This window comes from Macadamia integrifolia, chromosome 13, assembly GCF_013358625.1.
Source record: "Macadamia integrifolia cultivar HAES 741 chromosome 13, SCU_Mint_v3, whole genome shotgun sequence".
NCBI classification, from domain to species: domain Eukaryota; kingdom Viridiplantae; phylum Streptophyta; class Magnoliopsida; order Proteales; family Proteaceae; genus Macadamia; species Macadamia integrifolia.
Window position 1 is genome coordinate 2,046,669 of NC_056569.1, and position 27,696 is coordinate 2,074,364.

At 39.8% G+C, this 27,696-nt stretch overlaps 1 protein-coding gene across 1 annotated transcript; it reads left to right on the top strand.

Moving 5' to 3' along the window:
* Window positions 1-27,061, top strand: LOC122058830. The gene is made up of 3 exons (XM_042621524.1): window positions 1-294; window positions 26,295-26,735; window positions 26,845-27,061. Exon 2 carries the CDS (start codon window positions 26,414-26,416, stop codon window positions 26,603-26,605), a length of 192 nt encoding a protein of 63 aa, XP_042477458.1. The 5' UTR covers window positions 1-294; window positions 26,295-26,413; the 3' UTR covers window positions 26,606-26,735; window positions 26,845-27,061.
* The last annotated feature ends 635 nt before the right edge of the window (window positions 27,062-27,696 follow it).

Consider the following 27,696-nt stretch of genomic DNA (forward strand, 5'->3'; position numbering starts at 1 on the left):
GACTGATTAACGCCCAATGGAAACGGACTGAAATGATCCCTCAGAGCTACATCCTCCACTATCAACTCTGGTAGAGACTATGATTCCACAATTTGTACTAAAAGGCGAGTCATTCGTGAGTTAAGCATTCAACACTATACCTAGCGATTCCACCCGCCATATAAATTACCTGATTCCATCAAGAATCCAAACTATCGGGCTTCAGTTGAAGGTCACGAAAAGGGTTAGCGACTTCATCGACTCAAGCTGCACGAAGCAGACAACCAACGCCCCAGTAGCTGCTCGAACCTGCAGGTATGCTCTCTCTCTCTCTCTCTCGCTTGCTCTGTCCTTATCTGCTCCGTGAGCCTTGGTAAGTTTTAAAACTTAGACTAATCTAGGGTTTCATATAGTTCTGGGGTTTTTTTGGCAATGAGACTCGGTAAATATGGTTCTGAGAACAGATATATGATGAGGAATGTGCATGGGTTTCTCAATGCTTTTCACTTCCCTTTCTGTTTCCTTTTTTTTTTTTTTTTCTGGTAGTAGATTTTTCTGCAATTGCTCAATGGCATGAGGTTTCCGTTTTCACTTCACAATGTTTGATGAGACTTCTCTTTTTTTTTTTTTTTTTTTGTTGATTAGTAAACAAAGATTTTCGTTTTCCCTTGTTGAATTGTGGATTGCTGACTTTTGTTTGATATTGAGGGGAGATTAGCTCACTGGATAACACTTCATCTTATTCTTCTTGTTTAAGAATAATTAATTAGAACTTTGTTATAGTATGTCTTCTTAAGAGGAACGATCTTGGTCCCCAAAATGATCCCCAAACTCAATTGGAATAAGAAACTCCACCGATTTGAATTATAAAAATGTGACAATTACCTATTTTTTTTTTTAGTTCTAAACCACCAGTTGAAGTGAGAACTCAGCCCAACTGCTTCGTGATGTTTTTAATACCCCCTTTCTCTTCATTATTCCCCTCAACTTATTTGCAAATTTGTTAGGGAATCAAAGAAAATATTTATGTATGTAAGTGGAATGGAACAGAGTACTGATTTTAGAAGGATGTATGCCCTACTTGCTTGTGTCTGAGATCTGAATACTGCCCATCCAATTGGACTTGTAATTTTTTACTCAGAAGGATGATGTTTTGATGGCCTGTTGGGGCAAGGTTATTGATTGTTGTTTTAGGATGATATTTTTGATGCCCTGGTTCTTTGATCTTAGGGATGGAAAGATTTGTTCCCAGATACTTTGCATGGATATCCAAATCCTTCACTACCCAAAGTTTTGCTGACTTTTTTGATGAGATGGATGGGGTTCTTTTTTCTAAAATGGATTCTACATCTAGAGAGATTGATTTCTTGGCTAGATAAATATCCAAACAAATGAGATAATTGATTTAATGGTAGACACTTCATCCTTTAAAGATCTGGTCACTTAATTCTTAAATTGATAGGCTGATGAGAACATAAGGGCTTAATGGATATTTGGATTTTTGGATTTGAAGTCTTTAATAAGTTTGATTGTTAAGAAATAAATAGAAAAGAAAAGAAAAAAATTATATTTGAGGAGAGAGATGAATGCAATTGATAGATGCAGGGCAACCAAACAGTTTTTCAGGTAGAATCTAGTTGAATCCAACTAACAGACTCAAGGTAACCAAACAGTTTTTCAGGTAGATTCTAGATGAATCCAACTGACAGACTCAGGGTAAACAAACAATTAATCCGTCGGAATTATGATTCCGCAGAAGCTCATTCTATGGAATTATCTCTAGAATCAATACATGCACCAATAGATTTACACAACCAAATGCTACAGAAGAAAATCCGGGATGAGAGACAAAGGGGGCCTGCAGGCAGCTTCTTCAAATCTGACCTAGAGCTCACCGTGGAATCCGATGGTGGTGGTGGTGGTGGTGGAGATTTAATCTTAGGTAAATCCACTCATCTCTTGATCTTTCTCTCTCTTTCTTTGTGTGTGTGTCGTGAAGTTCTGGTCTACAACTCCACATAGTCATGGGGTTTTATTCGGATTTTGGCGATTCTAGTCAGAGAGAGGGGGACTTTTGGGGGATTTGGAAAGCGGGAGTGTGATGGAGGAAAGGAATGGAGTATGCAACTCCATTGAGGTGGAGGGGGATTGATGAAGAGAGAGGATTGCAGAGAGGGGTAGGGGAGGGAGTAGTGGCGGCGATTGTGGTGGGGCCTTTGGGGTTGTTTTTTGGCAGTGGGAGATCATTCGGTAGCAGTAATGTCGAGAGGGTAGGGGAGGGAGTCACACTCTATAATATGATTCTCAATCTTGTAGATCTGTCCACATCCAGCATCACCAAAATAGGTTGCTCTCCCTATAAGCTCAAATAAAGGCGATAGAAAACTTACCACCACTTCATCCCCACCTGCAAATATCTCCAATTTGCCTTCTCTGACGTTGATATCACCACCAGAAATCGGAGCATCAATAGCACAACAACTTCTCATAGGCCCTTTAGAGGCAATTTTTGAGCAAGCACGGGGTGGCTGCCCATTTTGTCAGTGACTAACCTCCTGCACTACCCTCCATTCCTCAAACACTCTCTCACAGCAAACAAACAAAAGGAAAAGAAAGAAAATCCATGGAGGGTTGAGAAAGGTAAAGAAGAATTAGTGAATGGGAATTACCTCTGGTTTAGGCATCTCATCTGGGGCATCTCACCCAACTTATCTCACAACACAACAGCATAAACCATCTTTTTTTTGTTTAACTCAAATCTTTCTTCTCATTATAATTGATGGGCGCCTTGCATTGCTTGTATCCAAAGACATAACAAAAAAGGAAACTAATGGATTAATTCTAACTTCCTAAACTGACTTAAGAAATAACTTCTAATTACTTTGCCTCGCATATAAAAGGGAAATGACTAACTTACTTCAGCACTAAGCTAGCCGAATAGGGAAACAAAGTACTAACTAAAAAAGGAAATAGATCTTCCTAAGTTACAAAGCTTGCTTGCTAAGATAAAATAAAGAAATAAAAATGGAAACTAATATCTAATATCTTAACAAGTGCTGGCAGCATCTTGCCTAAGCCAGTTGTCAATATTAGACTCCAAGGTACTGTTCACGTGAACAGTAACAGCAGGTTGGCTGATCCAATTGGAGAAAAATAAGGCTGGTTCGATGGCTGAAACTGAACCAGATCTGAACCAGAATTGGGCCAACATTGAACTCTCCTTTTGACAGCTCGATCTACATCAAAAGGGCTGTAACTGTTTTGACCGAATTATTGGAGAAACCTTGTGCCATGTTGCGAGTACTTTATTATCCATATAATCAACCTCATTCTTATCTGGTGTATTGGGGTTGGAAGTACTTTGTTTGTAAACACAGTATATGTATCTGCAAATATACTGCATGTAGCTTTATTTGGTTTACTTATATCTGCTCCTTATTGTTGTGATTGGTTCAATCATGCTCTTGTAATGAGATCGTATCTTCAGTGTTTCCTCTCTAAGGATAAAACCTCATGACCTAAGCCTACCTCATGCATCATGTAGGAAACTAGAACCTGAATGCCCTAAGTATGCCACAACTGAGGGAATTATGTGTGTATACCGTGCCAAGGTGGTTTTGACCCATTTCTAACATACCGTATACGTTTTTTTGGCTAAATCCTAGTTTTTTTATATATACATATATTGAGGTGAAGAGAAGAGATAGTGATTATGAGTCCATTTAGATGGGTCAAGGTTTTGAGTTTGGGCTGAGTATTAAAGAGGTAGTGTAGGAAATGCAATATGACTTTTCAGTTCATTAAATGTTATGTAAGTACTAGTTTCTCAAATGTAAGATTGGATCACATCCCATAGGATCTTTAGTAAATTCAATAAAAATCAGATTCAGGGATAGATTGTATGAACAAAATAGAAGTAAGAGAATGAAGGGAAGAATAGGTGTAGGGGAATGGCTATCTCAGCCTGGGTCTCTCACCCTCAACTTTCTCAGTTGATGATCATCTTTTCTCAGGGAATAATTTTGCAGATAACAAAAAATAAATTTTCATTCAATCAAATTTGTGTACAATGTTGTAGCAGCCCCTTACCAACTTTTACAGATGACTCAAAACTGACTCAAACACTAAAAAAGAAAGGCCTAACCCAATCCTTAATTAATTGGGAAACCTAAACCATCTAGGAAACTGAAATAACAAAGAAAATAGACTCAAAATAGGACTTTAACTAAAATAATAAATTAAATATCGTTTTCCTACTTTCTATCCATATTTTAGGCCCATTAAAGTGGCCCATTACAAAGAAAACCAATGGGATCAAAGGCCCAACACATACATAACCCAACCTAGGGCTTATTTTATTGGAAATAAGCCCATTAAATGACTTATCTGCATCATTCTCCTTTTCATTCTTTGTGGGGTTTGTTTCTCTTGGAATACTTGACAGTTCCCAACTTGTTGGTTGCAAACAGTTACAACTCTAAATCAGACTGCTACCCACTACGATATGTGGTTGTAGCTGTGAGATCAGTTGGAGGAAGTTTCTACAGTTTGGATTTCTAAAGCTGTACTACTAGGAAAGATGGTGGCTATGTTTAATATATCTAATAGAAATAGAATAGAATAGGGAAAAGAAAAATAATAAGACACGGGTCTTTCTAGGCATCACTATACTGGGTGAAGTATCATGCTTCACTATTGCCACTTGGTAGTACATGATTGAGTACATGTGATAGAGGACCCATATATATCTCAATGGCCAAATTTCAATCCAGAGTAGGCAAGGAAAGTTGCTCAAACTCTTATTCAAAGTTTTAGTAAAACCACCAAAATTCCATCGATGGGATATGAATATAAGATACAAAATGGCATCTTTTGTGATTTTAGCTATTCCCTCTACTCATTCTAAGCTGAAATTGTACCAATGAGATGCTTTCCTAGTCATGTTTTACTTGGACAAACCCATGTATGCCCATGTGGCAAGTAAGTGAAGTGTTATGCTTCACTAGGCATGGTGACGGGAAAGAAAACCCTTAAACAATATTATGGGACTTTGAACGGTACCCTTGAACAGTAATGCTGAATGGTAACTGGGGAAAGCACAGCACGTTAGCACATAAAAGGGATTGGAAGAAGGGATTCAATGACATGATATTTTAGGTATTCTCTAATAGAAACTTTGGTTGGGAGTTAAGAAGAGTAGAGCTGATATGGAATTTGAGAGCCAACAGTAGTAATAGCCTGCAGCAAGGATTGAATTAGAGGAAGAAACAGTAGGAAGATATGTAGGGAGAAATGAAAGAGCGTACAAAAGAGACAAGAAAATGGATCTGAGAGATGAATCCAGCTTCTACTGGTCTGGAATATTGGCAAGCCAATGCACCAAAATAAAAACTGAAAGAGAGTCCAAATAAACCCATCTAATGTTAGCTGATTATAATAGGTATGTGGAGATAGAAACCATCTTTATCCTCATTAAAAACCCGTAGTTGTCATGAAGCCAAGGTGAACCAAGGCGTTGGAGGGTTGCCTAATAGTTTAGGCGACAAGTCGCCCGCCTTAAGGAGAACAGGGAGACCAAGTGTTATTTTTTATTTTTCTTCTTTTTTAACATTATTTAGTATGCTACTTACCTTGTATCATAGAAAATCAACATTAAGTCACATCAAGTCATAAAAATCAACATTTAGCCACACATCAAATCATAAATCAACATTAAGTCATAAAAATCAACATTTAGAGAAATGCTCTTGTTCTATAATAAGTTCGACTGGTCAACTGATTTTATTTTTACATGAGACTTATTGTATTAGGTATAGCACAAAACCAGCTTCCAAACAAGTTTAAGATTACTTAAATTTGAGTTGTAATGATAAAGTTATGTTCTGGTCAAGCATATTTTAAAGTGTGTGAATGTTGTTAAAATCGCCTAAATGAAAATAATTTCATGGGCATCAAAACAAAAAATTATTTTACCAGACTTTTGGATTTTAGCAATGTTTTATGATGATAAGGTTTATAAAATTTTCAGAATTGAGAAAAACCCCAACATTCCTACAACCAAAAATCCAATTTTTGTTAATGGATTGGGGTGTCGACTTTTTATCTTACTAGAATTTGATTTTTAAACTATTTTTATTGGATTCAAATAGGGGTATTTGCTTATTTATGCATAATATTTTAAGTAATGCCAATAAGTGCCAAAATATAAGGTGACATGCAGTGCAATAAGGCGATAGTCGCCTAAGACCTGGGCAAACCGCCTGGAGACCAAGGCGGCGCCTAGGCCACGCCTTGACAACTATGTTAAAAACTAACTCAACTTCATTCATAAAGGGACTGTAAGATGGATAGTAATTAAGATAGAAAATAGAAAGTGACATGACTCGTATCCCTTCACATGACTAGGTAAGGAAGCTAATTACCTAATCAGCGTAACTGCTACAGAAGAGTCCAAGAACTTAAGGACTTTTGCATGTGAGATATCCAACCAATAGAGCTCTTTGTATGTAAGTTTTGATTGAAATCAACGTATAACATATTGACAAAACCTATCTTTTTTATTCATTTGATGATTTCCTCTTTTCGCTTGCTTCATTGGAAAAACAAATGTATTTCTCAAATAATATATAGTGGTGGAGTCAAAAGTCATAGTGGTCAAATGCGTGAGAGCGCCAAGAAAATAAGATCATCCTTTGCTGAGGGAATGCAAGCAGAAGCAAGTTCGTACTATCCCATAAATCGATCAATAAGTTACTTGACTTGGCTACGATTGGTCCCACAAGACATTGACTCTTTAATTAGAAGAGCGTTCATATGTTCCCTTACCCACTAAATTAATAAGCTGTTAAGCCCAACCAATATGATATGAAATTAGGTGTTGTCCTTTCACTTCTGATTGTATTAGTAGGTCAGCTAATTTTCACCTACTTCAATAATGAGCTTATTTTGTTTTGCTTGAGCTTTTTCATGGTAAATTTTTCTAGAAGAGGAATTGAGTTGCTTGGTATAGTCCATTATCAAATAGGTATTAATTACTTGCCGAGTTATGTTTTCGACAACTGGAAATGCAATTGTAGATCTCATTCTTATTTTGAGTGTTATTATCAGTTTTGTAAAAGCAAATACAAGTCAATATATGTTGTAGGCCGGGATTTGAGTCTGATTAATTCGAAACTAACACGGCCACCCTCTTAGTTTTTTAGGGAGATCTGAGCGTACAAAGCCAGCAAACTGCACTAGCAAGTAACCCATTGATGTGTTGCCACAGCACCAGCTCTATTCAGCATCTTCCCTATGCATATTGAGTTTCTAGAAGGCCTCCTAGTTGAAGCAATGATGCAGATACAACTGCACTTACTTGGTTGGACTAGCATGACTGGCTGTGGAAGCCAAGGGCCAAGAAGAACCGGTCCAACCCAGGTTTTTGGTCCAACAAGGGCTGCTATTAGTTAGTTTTATATTATGTCTTTTATTTTCTCATGTTTGTTTTTGGGTAGGATATGTAGGAGATAGAGAAGTAGGAGTCTGTTTTAGTGTTAGAGTCTAAGTAGGAGTTTTTTTATTTTCCCTTTATATACTTGCATACACTCGGAGGGGGGAAATCAGAATAGCAGGGGGAGAAAGGGGAACGCACCAGTTCACAAACACAAATCAAACTAAATTTTATTCAAATAAATTCACATTCTTTCAACACTGAGTGTATGCAAGTATATAGAGGGAAAATAACAAGACTCCTACTTAGACTCTAACACTGAAACAGACTCCTACTTCTCTATCTCTTACGTATCCTACCCAAAAACAAACATGAGAAAATAATAGACATAATATAAAACTAACTAATAGCAGCCCTTGTTGGACCAAAAACAGGGGTTGGACCGGTTCTTTTTGGCCCTTGGCTTCCATAGCCAGTCATGCTGGTCCAACTAGGAAAGTGTAGCTCTATTTGCATCAACTCTCCTCCTTTGAAAAGAACTCGACTCCGTCGATTTTGGATGAGGCCCAAGAATGTCGTCAGAATTCATGCGCTTGAGGAGAAAAATACCACTTTTCCTCTTGAGTTTGAGAGGGGGAAGATCCTTTGCTGGAAGGAACCTCATCTCAGGCCACCATACTGAAAAGAGTATGTATTCTCATATCCACAGTGCTTGGCTTTCTTGTCGAACAACCATGGGCGCCCCAGAAGAATGTGATAGACTTTCAGAGGGAGAATATTACACTGAACCTGATCAATCAGTCCACCAATGGAATACGTGAGCAAACACCTTTCATTAATTTTCAGGTTATTGTTGTTCACCCACCCAACCTTGTAGGGGTTCAGATGAGGCTTAGTTTTTAGACCCAACTTGCGAACAACATCTTCAGCAACAACATTGGTACAATTGCCAAGGTTAATCACCATATTACATAAGCTGTTATTGCATCGCACCCTGGTCTGAAAGATATTGTTACGATGCCAATCGTCCTCCTTGGGAATCTTCTGTGTAGTCAAAAGAGGACGAATCACAAAGAACGGTTGAGGCTCACCATCACTGTCACCATCATTAATCTCATTAGGCTCACGATCACATTCAACCTCCAAGTTTACTGTTCTTGTTTCCGGTTGCTCTTCTGGTGTATTGGGTGTAAAATTGTCCTTGTCGATGTATGCTAACAACCGGTTAGGACATTGGTTAGCTCTATACTCGTACTCCTTGTATTGGAAACATTGAATAGCCTCCTTTGGAAATGCTGAGTTCTTGTCATAACCACGCTGAGGTGAGGAGTATGGATGATTAGGTCATAAATATGACATGTTTGAATCGCGTTGAGGTGGAGAATACGGCCGGCTGAGTTGTGAAGATGCCATAGATGAAGCACTAGCATGTGGCTTGCCAATTGACTTTTCCTATGGAGATGACTGTGGTTGAATAGAACTAGGACCTCTAGGAAAAGCATCTGTAAATGGCCTCCATTGTATTGGGGTTTTAGACTTTCCTCAACTTGATATGCTGCTTGTACGGCATCTTCCATTGTAGGTAGTCGGCTAGATGCAAGGGCAGCACTAAGTTGAGGGTGCAATCCATTGAGGAATTGTGCCACCAATACTTCTTCATTCCACTCAAAATCAGAACGAGTGGCCAAATAATAAAATCTAGCAACATACTCTTTAACGGTCAAATTCTCATGTTTCAACTGTGCAAACCTGAGATGCATGCGTTGCTTGTAATCAGAAGGCAAGAATCTCCGGTTCATGACTTTATGCATTTCAGCCCAAGTAGTGACTAAACCAATACCTCGGGTTCGGTTCTGTTGCTGTTGCCTGATCCACCAGACTCGGGCCGTGCCTTTCAGTTTGGCCTCTGCAAATAGGATCTTTCGAGCCTCAACCCGTACCATCTGAAGAATGTCTCTAAGCTGTGAATCCAGTCAAGGTACAGTTCTGGGTTATTGTCTTCATAGAAATCAAGGACATCCAATCTTGTTGCTCTTTCTGCTCCATCGTCATATCTACCAGTTCCATATGGTGGTGGCGGTGGTGGTGGTGGTGGTGGTGGTGGTGGTAGTGGTAGTGATGGATCTTGTGGAGTGGTGTTGGAAGAATCCTCAGATTGAATGGGACTCTTTCCTCTTATCTGTTGCCACCAAATGATCGATAGAAGCTTGCATGGATCTCATAAAAACTTGCATGGATTCTATCATTGTTTAAAGGGAAGTGACATCGGGAGTGAGAGCTTCAAATTTTGCATCAGTTTCCCCCTTATAGGAGTTCAACTGTTGGACAACTTTACTATTGGCTACCATGGTGGAGATAAGCAAGATTACACTCAAATATGATGGTAAAATAGTAAATAAAGGAGGATTAAAGAGTAATAACAGAATGGGTAAATAACTTACCCTCTTTTTTTTTTTTTTTTTGCAGGGATGGTAGAACTATAAATACTGAAATTCAATTTAAGTCACAAAGAGATGTTACGTGTGGGTGCAAGGGTATACTTGGAAGTGACAAAAAATTAGAACAAAGGGGATAATGGAGGAAAGGAGGGGTATTACTGGAAGTTCACAAGAGCTTAAAGAAAAAAAGGTAACAAAAGGAGGTCGTGGGTTGGGGTTTACCGACAGAGGAGTCCTCCTTATTAGAGACGGAACCAGAGGAAATTGAAGGAGAGGAAGGCGGAAGCTTCGATGACCAGCGATGGATAGGACTCGGTCGAACCAGGTATGCTTTTTATTTTGCTGCTGCTATCTTCGTTTGGTCTTTCTTCTCTTCTTCTTTTCTTTTGCCTTCCATTGCTCTCTCTCTCTCTCTCTCTCTCTCTATTCTCAGCTTCTCTCCTTCTTCCATTGCGTCTTCTTCTCTTTTCTCTTTTTTTTTTCCTAGTACGATCTTTCCTCTCAACTTTCTTCTTTTTTTTTTTAATTTTTTTGTTGGGTTCTCTGCTGCTGTCGTTTGGCAGCGAGCGATGAAAGGAGGGAAGAGAGAGGTCGCACGATGGGTGGGGTTGGGGTTTCGGTTGACTGCTCCAACAACACCCTTTTTTTTTGGTTCTCAGTCTCGTTAGAGTCGAAACAATGAATGGGAAAGGGAAGAATAGAGATGGAAGGAAGAAGGGGAATGGGGATCTTCGGCTCTGATACCAAATTGATGGGGTAGCCTTAGGGAAGAGGGGGAAAATCAATAGCAGGGGAAAAAGGGGAATGCACCAGTTCACAATCACAAACCAAACTAAATTTTATTCAAATAAATTCACCTTCTTTCAACGTTGAGTGTATGCAAGTATATAAAGGGAAAATAATAAGTCTCCTACTTAGACTCTAACATTGAAACATACTCTTACTTCTCTATCTCTTACGTATCCTACCTAAAAACAAACATGAGAAAATAAAAGACATAATATAAAACTAACTACTACTAGTGCTTGTTGGATAAAAAACCCGAGTTGGACCGGTTCTTCTAGGCCCTTGGCTTCCATAGCCAGTCATGCTAGTCCAACCAGGTAAGTGTAGCTGTATCTGCATCAAGCAAGGCCAGTTCGACCTTTTGTTTTTAGAGGCTAAAGTTGAGAATTAGAGGTTTGGAGAAATGATTCGACTTGTTAGTGATGACAGAGGTCACCTTTTTATTTATAAGAATCTTACAACCATAACACATAATGAAAATAGGGTATTGATGACTGAGTGTCCCTATCTACAAGAGTTACTCGGTAAATAATAAAAATAACTAAGGTAATAATAGACTAACTATGGTCATCTGTCATCTCAACACACCTCCTCAAGTTGGTGCAAATATATTATACTTGCCCAACTTGGAGACAAGAGGATGTAACGCCTTACAGAGAATAACCTTGGTAAACACATCAGCCAATTGATTTTCAAAACTAACAACGGGTGTGCAAATTGTCCCTTGTTCGAGCTTCTCTTTGATGAAATGCTTATCAATCTTAATGTGCTTTGTTTTGTCATGCTGGATAGGATTGTGAAAAATATTGGTGGCTGCCTTGCTATCACAGGACAACCGTATAAGATCTTTAAAAACACCTCCAAGATCACACAATAGACTTTTAAGCCACATCAGCTAACAAATCCTTGTGCCACGGGTGATTGGGTCGATTCAAACCTGGTGATTTACAAAATAAAATATTAACACAAGAAAATCACCCAAAAGAAGTATATGTCATATATATAAATCAAGGAGTGATACGAACAATATCTAAAAGAAAAAAAGGGTGTCCCATCTCAAAATGCAAGTCATCCACGATGAAGGCCCAAATTCCTAACATGAGTAAAGAAAACATAATGAGCAATGGACTTAGTCAATTAATCAATTATCATGCTGCTCGTGGAGATATGCTTCAAGACGACTTCCCTTTGCGTAACCATGTCTCGAATGTAGTGATATTGATGTCTATATGCTTGTTTCTCCCATGGAACTTAGGGTCCTTTGCAAATGCCAAGGCTTCCGAACTATCATAGTGTGCTGAATAAAACAGCTGTGAGCTGGGGATAATACGTGGATGGAGGAGACCAAGAACCCTAGCATATGATATCCGCAACCGTGGAGTGCGTAGAAAGCCCCGAAATGTAAATTGCTCTGGCACTTATAGCATGAAGGATTCCCATAGGATGCCAATGGTCAAGCCAAAGAAAGGGGGAAGTGCCATCAACAATATGGGTAGAGATGGCCCTGATAGCCTTTGATCTAAGAGACAAAATCTTGTGCCAAACACAAGAAGCATTCGATGGAGATGTGGCTATCCAGGGGGGGTCTGAGCAGAGGAGCCCTGAGTACACCCAGTCAACCCAGATACTTTTCTTTTTGGTGAGAAGCTTCCAAATCAGCTTAGTAATACCAAAAGTTATAACATCCTTGATACGTCTTAGACCAAGACCACCATCAGATTTTGGGAGGCATACAACTGCCCAGCTCAAAGGACAAAGAAATTTGGTGGAGTTAGAGCCTTTTCCAAAGAAACCTAGCCATAAGGGATTCAAGCTTAGAGATGCTTGAAGAGGGAAGCCCATAGGTACCAGAACAATAAATATAAGAGGCTTTTAGAACTGATCTTATGAGCTCCAACCCACCTGCATAAGAAAGAAGCTTGCCTTTCCAAAACTGAAGTCGTTTTGTAATATTCTTAAGCATGGGGTACAATGATGAGTAGAGAGCCTTCTAGCAATCAAATGCAGCCCCAAATATTTTATTGGGAGATGGCCAAGGGAGAACCCAGACTTGTCAAGGACAACTATTTTGACAGAGTTAGAGACCCTTACGAAGAAGATAAGGGATTTGCCCGGATTGATACAAAGCCCTGACATGGCTTTAAAGTGCTACAAACAATACAAATTAGACTCCAGGGAAGCAATGCTGGCTTTGGAGAATATCATCAATCATTCGCAAAAGCAAGGTGAGAAAGCCTGAGAGCCTTACATTTAGTAATGAGTGAGATGAGCTGCTGATCTGTATGAATCTGAATACTCCGAGACAAAGATTCTAAGGCCAGAGAAATAATATAGAGGGATAAAGGGCAACCTTGATAGATCCCAATTGAAGAGGAGAAATACCCAGCTGGAATCCCATTGATCAAGACCGGAAAACAAGGGGAGGAGATGCACTGAGTGATCCCGTTAATGAACACTGGGGGGAACCCCATTTTAGACATCACTGAAGCAGCAAAGTCCCATCTTAAAAAATCGAAAGCTTTGTGGAGATCAATCTTCAGGAGAGCATTGGGGTGGGGGTGGAAATTTCGATCATTTCCCCTCACAATCTCATTGCATAAGAGAATCTTGTCACTGATGCTTTTACCCAGGATAAAGGTCGGCTGGTTGTCACTAACAAGGGACCCAATAAGAAGCTTCAATCTGTTGGCCAGCAGTTTAGCGCTGAACTTGTACAACAGGTTGCATAAAGTGATAGGCTTGAAGTCAGACATAGTAGCAGCACCCTCTTTCTTCGAAATGAGGCAAAGAAAGGTATGACTAATCCCTATAATCTGAATAGGGTTGAAGAAAAAACTCTTTATGGCTTTAATGAGTTCTTCGTTTATGATATCCTAGGAGGAAGAGAAAAACCCATGCTGAATCCATCCGGGCTCCAGGCTTGGGGCTCTATTGGATTTGTGAGGGAGAACAGATTTCTCAATTTCACTATCAGAAGGAATGACTTACAAGATATCCAAATAGTTGGTGGGGATAACTTTGTTGATCAGATCATTAGGGGTGGGATTAGTTGTTCTAGGATCATGGTTTAAAATATCGGTGCGTATCGTACTGTATTGGCCGATACGTATCTGTATCAGCCTACCGATACGGTACATGAAAAATTTTTAAATCCTTTTGTATCGATATGTATCCTATGATACATACCGATACACACTGATACACACCAATACGCACCGATACTCTATGAAAATTAACAATCGAGGTGAAATGTACGTTTCGGTATATATCGGTACGTATTGGTATTTATCGGAGCCCCAACATCCATTGTGAACTACGTTCACTGTTCAGGCCAGGGATATTCGACAATACCGATTGAACGAAGTAGTGTTTTAGGCAGGAGGGAGATTTTAGCCTGGATAAGCCGCCTCTAGGAAGGCCCCTACTGAACGGGTATTAACCGATACATATCGATACGTTATGATATGCACCGATACATTGTGCTACGGTTATATAATGGCTAAGATGGGTTATTTTTCAGGAAAAAACATGATTTTTGAGGGGTTTTTGTTCTAAAGTTGCTGCCAACCATTTTTTCTCTCTAACTAAAGTGGAAATCAAGATTGGAAACAAGGATTTTACATTTATGGGACAACTACAAACCTTGGATTCTTGGTGCCATACTCTCGATTTAGTGTTTATGCATAATCAAGGTTCAAGGTATTGGGTTTTGACCCTTGGGAAGACCGAAATTTCAGTCGAAACCAGGGAATTTTTCCCGGTTTGGTGCAAACTTAGGTTTCGACCCCCTAACATTTTTTTCCTGATTTTTTGTGTACATCTTATTTTAGACATTTCTAACACATTCACATCATTAGGTTCATAAAAAAAACACAGTCATACTTGTGTGGTGAACCAAAGGTCCAGTAATCATTACGCTGAGTTGTTGACTGAAATATGTTATAGGTAAATGCATTTTCAAAAACAGAAAAGAAGCATTAACATGCAAAAAAAAAATTCAACCACCGTGAATGCATAGATCGGGTCCTCTTAAGTAACATATAAAAAATTTACATAATTCTACTCTATTTACAAGTGTATTCTATAAAAAAAATGATTTTTGGGGAAGTTGGGGCTTACCTTTTTGGTCCAAGTTGTCTTTCTTATGTAGATGAAGCAAGAACCACCTGTAGATTCAACTTTGTTAGGCAAAAAATGGAAATCTCCACTGTTTCCCCAAATTTCCCACTCCTAGGAGAAAAAACTAAGAAGAGGGTCGAATTTTGTTAAAGAAGGCTTGGTTTCTTTTCAAACCAGCTTACATAGGACATTAGGACCTGGTTCAAGTCGAACCAGTTGGTCCGGTCAAAATTTCCCATCTTTCGGTCGAAACATGAAAAGGAAATTTCGTCGAAACATGTCGAAACATGGTCGAAATCTGTGACTTTTAAAAGTCACAGGACATATCGTTTCGACCCTTGGGGATACTGTCGAAACCTACGAAATTTCATAGGTTTCGATCGAGTTCTTGAACCATGTGCATAATACATGTTATATATAGTTTTTTTTTTTTTTTAACTATTTGTTTTATGCAATAGTGTATAAAAAAGTGTTTCCTATCCATTTATGTATCTTTAGCGTATCTTAGCGTATCTCCAATACGATATGATACCCTCCGATACGTATTTTAATTTTCGCTGGCCAATATGGCGACCGATACTGATACTTTAATCCTTGGCTAGGATCCATATTGAAAAGCTCATTGAAGTAATTTTCAGCCACTCTTTTAACATCATCAAATCTGTGAACAGAACTTCTATTCAAATCAACAAGTGTGGGAATGGAGTTAACATTAGATCTTTTGCCTTCAAGGTCCGGTGGAAATAAGCAAAATTAGAATTATCAAGCTCCAACCATTTAATCCTAGACTTTTGCCTAAGGAAACTTTCTATTTGACCAAGGAGAGAGGCAAGACTAGCAGAGGCAGCTTTTTCCTCATCAACCAAAGAGGAATAGAGAGGATCCGATTGAAGCCTCACCTGAATACTAACAAGGTTATCTCTGCAATCCAAAACCTGAGAGGAGATATTACCAAATGAATTCGTGTTCCAAGCTTTAAGAGCACTCATGACATGGACATATTTACAGGGTCATTCCCTTTGGGCTCAATTCATGAGACAGAAAGATGGGGATTCTCATGAGGTATTACATAACCTGCTCATTCCTATTCCTTTCATTGTTGGCAACCACGGATCGTTTTTTTAATCAATTCAAGTTTGTTCGCTTCTACTTACTATACGATGTAATTTGCTTTTGCATTTGCTTTCTTCTTTGATTCCTCTTTTGTCTTTTGAATTGGGTTCAACTCTGCATCTAGGCGGGTTCTTCTAATAAAACGAACAACAATTGTACGACCAAAGCACCCAGCCAGAACTAGGCGCGAAAGCAGCCAAGCAGAGAGGAGCGGATGGATTAGTTCTGTCCCCTCTTTGGAATTGAAATGAGTATCCTGGAAAAAGCAATGATTGGGGTAGAGAAAGCCTAAACATGCTTGGTCCAAGCTTCTTTAACAATTGAAGGAAATTAGGGTGAGGACCACATGTCAAAATATTTGAATGGTTTGGGGCTAAATGAAATGTAAGGTTGGATAAACAAAGAGATGGGGCTGTGATCAGAGATACCTGGAGCTTCAAAAGAGGCATGGGAAGAGGGGAAGGCAGTGAGCCAAGATTCATTGACCAACAACTGATCAAGCTTGCAAGCAATACTGGCATCTCCACTTCTTTTATTGTTTGAGGAGAACTTGAGCCTAGACCATCTGAGATCATTGATAGCAATATCATCAATGCAATCATTGTAAGCATCCACATGAACCATGTCTAGGGAGGCCCCCACCTTGTTTTTCATGGCTGAAACGGATCACATTTAAAGTCCCCACCGTTCCCTAAGGGAGAGAGCCCACTTGATTTGCAATATGGCGAAGATCATCTCGAAGGGTCTCTCTTTCAGAAGCACTATTGGAGGCATAAATGGCTGAGAAAAGGAAGTAGGTGTGATAGGATTTAGTTTTCAATTAATTTGAGTTTCCAAATTAGAGTAGGTTTCTTTTTAATATTGGTTTTCTTTTACTATTTAAATGCATGTAACCGTTCAGTTAGGGACATATTTGAAGAATGATGAATTGAGTTAACGTTTGAGAGCTTTCGGGCTGTGTGTGATTCTCCTCCCTCTTGTGCGAATCTCCTCTCCCTCCCCTGCAACTCTGAGTCCACCTTAGAGATTCTTCCCTACCCCTACCGGGCCCTCCATCAAGTGGTATCAGAGCTGAAGGATCCCTTGCTCTACTGAAACGCAACTTCCTTCACCTCCCACAGTAGCCCTTCCACCTCCCGTGCAACTCCTGATGTAGATCCCTATTATGGGCAGTGCTATCGCATGAAGCCCAGCCCAAAGGGTCTACAATCGACCTCTAAGTGAGGCCCATTTTAGGTAATAAAGTATGGGCCCAATGGGCCCATCGGTTTAGGTAACTTAAGTATTCTCTTAAATATTTGTATTTTATTTTGGGCCATTGATTGTAAGTCCTATGCCTATCAGCCCTAGTCCTAGTTGCAATAGGAGTGGTTAGTCCTAGTTATAAACTAACTCCTATTAGCTCCTAGACCTATTATGGTTGTAAATCTGCCCTCTTTAAATAGAGGAGCTTATGTACACTTATTTCTCAGATTTAAATAAAGAGAATATTGCAGTCAACTATTAGGACAGCCGAGATAGCTGTGGGTGAGAAGCCCAGGCTGAGACAGCCGCTCCTCTCCCACTTTATCTTTGTTTCTTCTCTTTTATTCTTGCATTCGATCAACCCTATTTCTTGTTTATTGTTGCTATTGAGATCATATCAGACCTGCCCAGAATTTCCAGAAGAACATAATCAACCAGCCTAGAATCTGGAATTTTGAGACCTGCGAACTCTCTCTTATTCCTCATTTTGAAGTCTGATTGAGGAAGTACTGTTGGGAGTTGTTCCAGGGTTCCAAAGGATCAATGGACTCTCTTTTTGCAGCTGTTCATTCAGCTGCTGTTCTTGAAGGGTTTTCTCAGTTTTCTCTCTCCTAGGGCTGAAATCAAGAATCTTCATATCTTCAACTCCAGCCGTCGGAATCTTCTAAACTTTATAGGTTATTGTTGCCTTCAAGGGACCTCCATTTGACCAGAAGTACAGCTCCATTGGAGCTACACACAGCCAGCCGCCCCTCTCTCTCTCTCCCAATCGTAGGTTTCTCTCTCCTATCTTTTGGGACAGTTCTGGGTTGGGTTCTGCTACTGTTTCAGGTTATACTTTTGGGTATTGTTTGCTGGTTGTTTCCTTGTTATTCCCTTTGGTTTTCTATCAGCTATTGTTAAGATCATTGAGGGAAGGTTACTTGTGTACTTGGGGTTATCTTTGCGGGAGTTAGTTTCTTGTTACCCAATCTTACATTAAGTGGTGTCAGAGCTATGGTTGAAGAAGAAGAACCCCAAATCACTCTTAAAGATGTGTGGAAAGTCGTCCAAACTTTGGCCACAAGATTAGACGGATGTGATCAACAGATAGCTGAACTAAGAGAGAGTACTGTTGCTTACTCTAATACTCAACCAACTGTTGTCCAAACTAATGTTCAACCTACTGTTCAAAATACTTACAACGTACCTATAAGGGTCACTATGCAACCTCGAAGGAATATACCAGTCCGTGTTGAGGAATATGATGACTATGATAATTATCAACATCAACATGATGATACATACAAGGTGAAGTTGGAACTGAAAGAGTACAATAGGTGGCACAATCCCCTCTACTACCAGGATTGGGTAACTTCCTTTGATGATTACTTCCGGTGGTACCATATGCCTGAAGAAAGGAAAGTCTAATTAGTTGTCACTAAGCTAACTGGTGGAGCTAAGGACTGGTGGAAGAATAAAGATAGGCTAATCCGCAGTCGTTAGATGCCTCACAATTGGGAAGACTTGAAATTTATCCTTAACGACAGGTTCCTACCACCAACCTATCGACGTCGATTCTACGACATGTTGAATACTCTCAGGCAAGGTACTATGATTGTAGGATATTATATTGATCATTTTAATGAACTGTTTTCACCAACAGGTGCCCATAAAGAAGATGAACTGCTCATATCCTGCTTCAAACTAGGGTTGAGGCATGATATTCGTGAGAAGCTTGGTGTGATCGAGATACCCGCTTGAAATACTTGTTTTGACAAATCACTAAAAGTAGAGGATCTAATCAAATCAACCTCCAGAAGGTTTAACTAGCCAATTGATAACGAAAAGCCATATGTACCAACCAAACCAACTGGATTCCCTACCCGAGCTCCACAAGATACGCAGGATAAGGGGAAGGCTCCAATAGGGGAAGGGAGAATGGATCTGTGACGTGTTTCAACTGTGGAAGAACTGGACATATGGCAAAATTCTGCCCTAAGCGTGGACGATCCAACTCCGTCATCAGTGCCATTGAGTCCAACCCGGATTTGCAAATACATGAACCTCAGGATGACGATTGGACTATTAATGTTGCAGTTGAATGAGAGGAGGATGAATTGGAAGATGAGTTTGCACCAGAAGATGATGATCCTTATGCTTATGTCAATGTGGTTGCAAGAATCCTAAAACTAAGGGTGAAGACTGGAGGAGGAACAATATCTTCTACATTTTAATGTCTAGTGGACCTCACAAAGCTCAAGTGATTGTGGATAGCGGGAGTTGTGTGAATGTTGTATCACAGGCCTTCGTTATTGACGGAAAGTTTAAGACTGGATTCCATCCACAACCATACAAGGTATCTCTTCTAGACAACAACACCATGCCTATAACTCAATCTTGTTCTGTAGCATTGAAAGTTTCAGATTATGAAGAAAGTGTATGGTGTGATGCCATTCCCATGGTCCTCACCGATGTGCTACTTGGAAGACCTTGGTTATATGACAACAATGTGCTAGTGGGAGGTGCTAAGAACCAATGCATCTTCAATCAGAAAGGCAAGCCGTTCATTCCAAATCCACTCAACATACCTCAAGTAAAAGACAAATTAAGGGCTGCCCAAATAAGAAGACAATATGTCTTAAAGAATGTTGCAAAGGCCTCTTCCAAAACAACCACTGAGCAAAAGAAGCAACCATTCAAAGGAAATTTCAGCAGGAACATTTTGGACAACAAGCTATATGTGCTACCCCATAGAGTTTTAACCACTAGTGAAGAAACCGGACTAATCCTAGCTCTTGTTGCTAAAGTTGTTGAACCAATGAAAGAGGTAAAACATCACCCACAAATCAAACAGTTACTTGCTGATTTTTCAGATTTGGTGCCAGATGAATTGTCTGATGAACTACCACCCATAAGGGATATTCAGCATGCCATTGACCTTGTGCTTGGGTTAGTACTCCCTAATGTGCCCACTTACTGTCTCAGTCCCACAGAGCATGCCGAGCTCAAGAGACAAGTGGATGATTTGTTGAAGAAAGGGTTTTTGGTTGAAAGCATGAATCTATGTGCAGTACTAGCCCTATTGACACCAAAGAAAGATGGATCATGGTGTATGTGCATTGACAGCCGTGCTCTCAATAAAATCACAGTAAAGTACAGATTTCCTATTTCTCGTTTGGATGATATGCTTGATATGTTGACAGGGGCCTCTATATTCTCAAAGATTGATCTACGTATTGGCTACCATCAAATTCGAATTCGTCCAGGAGATGAATGGAAAACAGCTTTCAAGACCAAAGAAGGACTTTATGAGTGGAAAGCCATGTCTTTTGGACTCACCAATGCACCTAGCATTTCTATGAGGGTGATGACACATGTACTGCACCCCTTCATTGGCAAGTTCCTGGTAGTATATCTCGATGACATATTGATCTATAGTAGGGCACAAAATGAGCACCTTGAGCATCTCAGACGTGTCATGAGGGTACTACAAGAAGAGAAGCTCTATATCAGTCTGAAAAAGTGTTCTTTCAGTTGCCCAAGGTTATATTCCTTGGCTTTATTGTGTCTTCACAGGGTATAGAAGCTGATCTGGAGAAGGTGAAGAGTGTGGTAGATTGGCCTATTCCAAAGACTTTGACAGAAGTTCATAGTTTCCACGGTCTTGCTTCATTCTATCGATGGTTCATACGAAATTTCAGCTCTATTGTAGCCCCAATCACAGAGTGCACAAAAAGGGGAAAAGTTCTTTTTCAATGGACTCCAGTAGCCACTAAAGCATTCAATATGATCAAACAAAAGATGATAGAAGCACCAGTGCTTAGACTACCGAATTTTGATCTCCTGTTTGAAGTGGCTACTGATGCATCCCATGTTGGGATAGGAGGAGTGCTTATGTAAGAAGACCATCCGGTTGCCTTCAACAGTGAAAAGTTGAATGATGCAAAAAGAAGGTACTCTACTTATGACTTAGAACTTTATGCCGTTGTTCAAATTTTCAAGCATTGAAGACATTACTTAATTGGCAAAGAGTTCATACTCTATTTGGATCATGAAGCACTCAAATATTTGCATTCCCAAAAGACCATTAGCGATCGGCACGCTAAGTGGATCTCATATTTGCAAGGATATGTATTTACCCTCAAGTACAAGGCTGGAAAAGAGAATCAAGTGGCTGATGCATTTAGCTGGAAGGTGCTAATGATGAATACCTTCACCGTACAAAGTGTAGGAGTGGAACACATCAAAGATGAGTATGCCAATGATGCTGATTTTTCAGAATTATTCAAGAAGTTGCAAGAAGGAGGTAGAGATGATATATCCTCCATACATATGGGTACCTCTTCAAGGGCACATGTCTTTGCATTCCAAACACCTCTCTAAGACATCACTTGATTCAAGAGCTACATGGAGGGGGAATGGGTGGACATTTTGGCAAGGACAAGACCTACTTTATGATGATGGACCTGTATTATTGGCCTTAACTACAAAAGGATGTTCAACATGTTATACAAAGATGCCGCCCTTGTCAACTTGCTAAAGGAGAAAAGAAGAATGCGGGTTTGTACACACCGCTACCCATTCCACTTGCATCTTGGCTAGACATAAGTATGGACTTTGTCCTAGGCTTACCACCTACATAGGAAAGGTACGATTCTATATTTGTGGTAGTGGATCGTTTCTCCAAAATGGCACACTTTATCCCTTGCAGGAAAACTCTTGATACAAGTCACTTAGCCAAGCACTTCTTCAAAGAGATAGTGTGTATGCATGGTTTGCCATAGTCGATTGTTTCAGATAGGGATGTCAAGTTCATGAGCTATTTCTGGAAAACCCTATGGCTGAAAACAAACACTAAACTCAAGTTCTCCACGGAATTCCATCCTCAAATAGACGGATAGACAGAAGTGGTGAATAGAAGCCTTGGCAATTTACTCCGTCGCCTAGTCCGTGATTATGAGAAATCTTGGCCATCTATTCTAGACATTGCTGAGTTTTCTTGTAATAGCTCAGTCAATCGCACCACTGGTCGTATGGCATTTGAGATTGTTCTTGGACTGTAGCCATAATGACTGGTTGACATGGTACCTTTGCCACCTCATGCCCGTGTTAGTGTTAAAGTGGATGAGTTCCTTAGGCATATCATAGAGGTACATGTTGCTGTTCGTTGACGCATAGCCATTAGCAATGATGGCTATCAAGCAACTGCTAATCGTCGTCGACGATGCGTGGAATTCCAACTTGGTGATATCGTGATGGTTCGAATTCCACCTGCGAGGTTCTCGCCTGGTACAATGCATAAACTCCATCCTTGGAACATGGATCCTTACAAGGTTTCGAAGTGGATTGGCACTAATCCTTACATGCTTGAATTACCTCCTACCCTGAAGATCACCAATGTCTTCAATGTGGCTGATTTGACACTGTACGTAGGACACCATTCTGATGAAGGAGACACAGAACATACTCTAAAGCTTCCCCAATTTGTATCCCCTAACGATGATGTTATTGAAGATGTCCTTGAAAACAAGTTCACTGTAGTTCGTGGGGGCAAGGGTTACTACTTATTCCTCGTCAAATGGAAAGGACGGCCACAACAAGATTGCACTTGGATCCATGCAGATGATTTCCAATGACTTGATACAGATCTCTATCAGCATTACATGTCATCCATCCATTCATCGGAGATGAATGATTCTAAAAAGGGGAGAGCTGATGTAGATCCCTATTATGGGCAGGGCTATTGCAGGAAGAAGCCCAGCCCAAAGGGTCTACAATTGACCTCTAAGTGAGGCCCATTTTACTTAATAAAGTATGGGCCCAATGGGCCCATCGATTTAGGTCACTTAAGTATTCTCTTAAATATTTTTATGTTATTTTGGGCCATTGATTGTAAGTCCTATTAAGGCCTATCAGCCCTAGTCCTAGTCTTAGTCTATTTCTAGTCCTAGTTGCAATAGGAGTGGTTAGTCCTAGTTAGAAACCAACTCTTATTAGCTCCTAGACCTATTATGGTTGTAATTCTGCCCTCTTTAAATAGAGGAGCTTATGTACATTTATTTCTCAGATTTGAATAGAGAGAATATTGCAGTCAACTATTAGAACAGCCGAGATAGCTGTGGGTGAGAAGCCCGGGTCAAGACAGCCGCTCGCCTCCCACTTTATCTTTGTTTCTTCTCTTTTATTCTTGCATTTGATCAACCCTATTTCTTGTTTATTGTTGCTATTGAGATCATATCAGACCTGCCCAGAATTTCCAGAAGAACAGAATCGACCAGCCTAGAATCTGGAATTTTGAGACCTGCGAACTCTCTCTTATTCCTCATTTTGAAGTCTGATTAAGGAAGTACTGTTGGGAGTTGTTCCAGGGTTCCAAAGGATCAATGGACTCTCTTTTTGCAGCTGTTCATTCAGCTGCTGTTCTTGAAGGGTTTTCTCAGTTTTCTCTCTCCTAGGGCTGAAATCAAGAATCTTCATATCTTCAACTCCAGCCGTCGGAATCTTCTAAACTTTATAGGTTATTGTTGCCTTCAAGGGACCTCCATTTGACCAGAAGTACAGCTCCATTGGAGCTACACACAGCCAGCCGCCCCTCTCTCTCTCTCCCAATCGTAGGTTTCTCTCTCCTCTCTTTTGGGACAGTTCTGGGTTGGGATTTTCTACTGTTTCAGGTTTTATTTTTGGGTATTGTTTGGGATTCTCTCTTCTCTTATTCCCCTTGTTATTTTTTTTTTTTGTTGGGGTTATCATTGTGGGAGTTAGTTTCTTGTTACCCACTCCTGCATTAACTCCCTTTCTCTCCCTATTCCCTTCCCCATTCTCTGTTTCTTCTCTACCGAAACTGAGAACAGCCCTAATCCCTCCCTTTTTCCCTCCCTTCGATTCCCAACAAAAAAAAAAAAACCACCCCCTCCTCTTTCCTGTTTCCGACAGCCAGAAAAAAAAAGCACAGAAGAGAAGAGAAAAACAGAACAGAAGACCAGAAAAAAGAAGAAGAAGTCAATGAGAAGCAGCAGCGAGAGCAAGCAGAGAAAAAAAAAGCAGCGCAATCGATCCTCCCCTTCCCAAGGGTTCTGCCGAGTGAAAAAAGAAAAGAAAAACAAAACAGCACAGAAGATAGAAAAGAAAAGAAGAAGAAGAAGAAGAAACAGAAGAAGAGAAGACGAGTAGAAGAATAAGAAGAGATAAGACAAGAAGAGGGCAGCAGCATAATAAAAGAACATACCTGGTTCGAAGCCTGCGTGACCGATTCCTATCCACCGCTGGTCGTTGAGCTGCCACCATCTTCTCCATCAAGTTCCTTTGGTTCCGTCTCCAAGGAGGACTCCTCTGTCGATAAGTCTCCTCAACCCACGATCCTTTATTTTTCCTAATTCTTTTTTTGAATTTCTAGTATTGCCCTTTTGATTCTCCACTTATCCCTAGTTATCCTTTTTACACTTCACTTCCAAGTATACCCCTGCACCCACACTAATATCCTTTGAGGTGTAAAGTGAACTTTCAATATTTATAATTCTGCCACCCTAGAAAAAAAAAATAGAGAAGCAAAACTGACCGATGGATTTAGATCTTTTATTGGATATCCGTCAACAAATGCAATTGATGCAAGAGAAGCTTGATTAGATTCAATGACATTGCACGAACATCAAAACCCAAGCACACTTTACCTTTAACTATGTGATCTCAGCCATTGAGCAATAGGTAGACGGACGAGAAGATGGATCACCAGTGGTAGAAGATGAGATGGCACTGTTGGAAGTTGAAGATCAACTTGTGGAAAAATTTAAATTGGTTGAACTCTTCAGTAAACCGATCAATTTTATTTTTTCGAATCACTACTTCACCTATACACTTCGTGTCGTGGATTTCATAGCATTCGATTATTGTTTTGATGGTGATTTCATATATGCAAGGATGGATACTAATTGATTGGTGTTGATTCTCCCGTTTTACAAAACTCGTGGACGAGTTTTTCTCAATATCGGAGAATCAATGTAGATAACACACCCATGGAGCGATCCATATCCATCTGGGTATCTAGCGAGAGATGAACCGGACCCATATTGAGTCCTTGGCTAGTAGGATATTTTAGGAATTTTATTTTCATGCAATCTTTTAATTTTTGGTAACTTAGGTAGGAAATAGCTACCAGGATTTAGTTTCCAATTAATTTGAGTTTCCAAATTAAAGTAGGTTTCCTTTTAATGTTGGTTTTCTTTTACTATTTAAATGCATGTAACTGATCAGTTAGGGACAAATTTGAAGAATGATGAATTGAGTTAATGTTTGAGAGCATTCGAGCTGTGTGTGATTCTCCTCCCCTCTTGTGCGAATCTCCTCTCCCTACCTTGCAACTCTAAGTCCACCTCAGAGATTCCTCCCTACCCATAGCAGGCCCTCCATCAAGGTGTTATCCGAGGTGTCGAATATGGAGATATGGAGGATTGAGAGGAAGAAGACATCAGAGAAGCCTTGAATAAGAATGATTAGGGTTAGAGATGAGGAAAAAAGCGAGAAGAGAGGAAAGAAGAAGAAGGAGAAAAGAGATGAGGGCAAAACGCGAGTTAGCATTCTTGCTCTTCCCACATATATTATGCTCAAACTAATCAGTTAGGTAAATTACATAATCCTCCCTAGGGAGGTAAAAGGGAAAAAAGATAATACAGCTTAGGACAACTTAATACAAAGATAGTTACTAAAGTACCCCCTATTACATAAACTCCAACAGGGCGACCCACGTTTGAACTGGGCCAAGACCTACTTCGATTAATAGACTTTTTTTCCATGTGTTAAACTTAAAATTTTTTATGTTCTTTTTTACTGCTTAGACATATCTCTGGTATCTCTTTTATCGTCTTCTAGTTCCTTGTTGCAGTTCTTTTATCCTGTATTTCTTTACCTTGATGATCATATTGGATCCATGTAGCTGACACCGTTTAGTTGGGATAAGGTTATGGTGGTGGTGGTTGTTGTTGTATTAAACTTAATGACCAATGTTCCATTGTTATATTTAGTTTCAAGTCTGATAAACACCTGAACACATCCACGTCTAAAATTTTTCCAAATCCTGATTTAGCAACTATAGTTTGAGACCCTAGAGCATCACTATGCAGGTAAGTCTCCAATTTTCCACATATTTTGATTATGGATTTTGTTGCTCTGTTTTTCTTCTCTATCTCAAACTGTTTCTGTTTAACTAGGTATTGAGGAGTGGACGAAGGATTTCGAGAGAAATTCCAACGTCAAAAGAATGAACCTAGGGAGAGAAGAAGACAAAATGATGTGCATGACAAGGATGAGGCTTTCTTCATAACAAATAATGGGTGGTAGAGGAGTTATTGGGGATAAATGGTCAATGAGGATTCTGTGGGCTTGTGCGATTGGAAGTGCTCTAGGCCTGTGGATGGTTGGTGTTGAAAGGCAGGCTCAGAACAGGGAACGGGCTATGGCTGAAAGCTTGAAGGCTATGGATTCAGGTGCAGATGGTCAACCCAGTGGTGAAGAAGTTTGAATAATTAACTAGAATAGTTGATCCCGGGCCTTTATCCTTGAGACATGACAAACCGTTTCTTTGGCTCCTTCCGTAGAACTTTTCTTTCCCCTTTCCTTGGTCTTTACTCTTTGAAGCGTCATCCCTTTAGGTAATATCTTATATTCATTGATCCTTTCCATTGCCCAATTCATTTGTTATGCCATTCATACCCATTTTCTTTCTTATCCTTTTTACCCCAAACTTTATGCTCTTTGCAGGTCGGGTTTCCATGAGTACCAGATGATTGTTTCTCCAGCTGAAGCTTTCATTCCATGCAATCCCTGGAGAACTTCTTGGGTCTTCAGGAATTTGAGCCATGGCTTAGTAAATCTAGTCATTTCTCAAGGGAAGCCCAAGTTTGAAATGCATGAAATTGAGCCCCCGAAGAAGGAGAAGTGGAAGACCAAGAAGCGATTAAAATTGCAGCGAAAGAGAGAGAAGCGAAAGAGGAAAGCAGCAAATAAGAGGGATCCACGATGTCTTGGGGTCAAGGGTAGGAAGCAGAAATTTCCAAACGCCGAGGCTAGAATCAAATACAAGATTGAAAAGGTGAGTGAAAATTGAGTCCTTGAGTTTTTTTTTTTTAGCCTTTTCTGATATCAACAGTACCAGAGTTAACTAGTTGATCTGTTCCTTTTTGAACAGCTTTAGTTAACCTTATCCTTATTTACGAGGATTGATATGATTTATAGGCTTCCTTCTTCAAAAGATATTCATTAATGTCCATTGGGACCAGGCTTCATCTGTGGGATCTCTTTCCTGGTCTATCTATAGTTGAATTCCTTTTGTACTTCTCATTTTCATGTTATATCTCCATTATTATTACTTTCAATTCTGACCTTAAAAAATTGTTGTAGAGGAAAAGGGAGAAAAAAAAAGGATTCCATTGAGTCATGAGCTGAAACCACATGTTCATAGGAGGATCAAATAGTTACCATTCCTACCTGTTCTTATCCTGGAAATCCAATTGTTACTTCTATTTACATTACCTCAATAAGCGCAGAAGTTAAACTAAAATTTTTCTGAGTAACCTATTCATGAGAGCAGAAATCAAGGGTTGCCTAACCCAA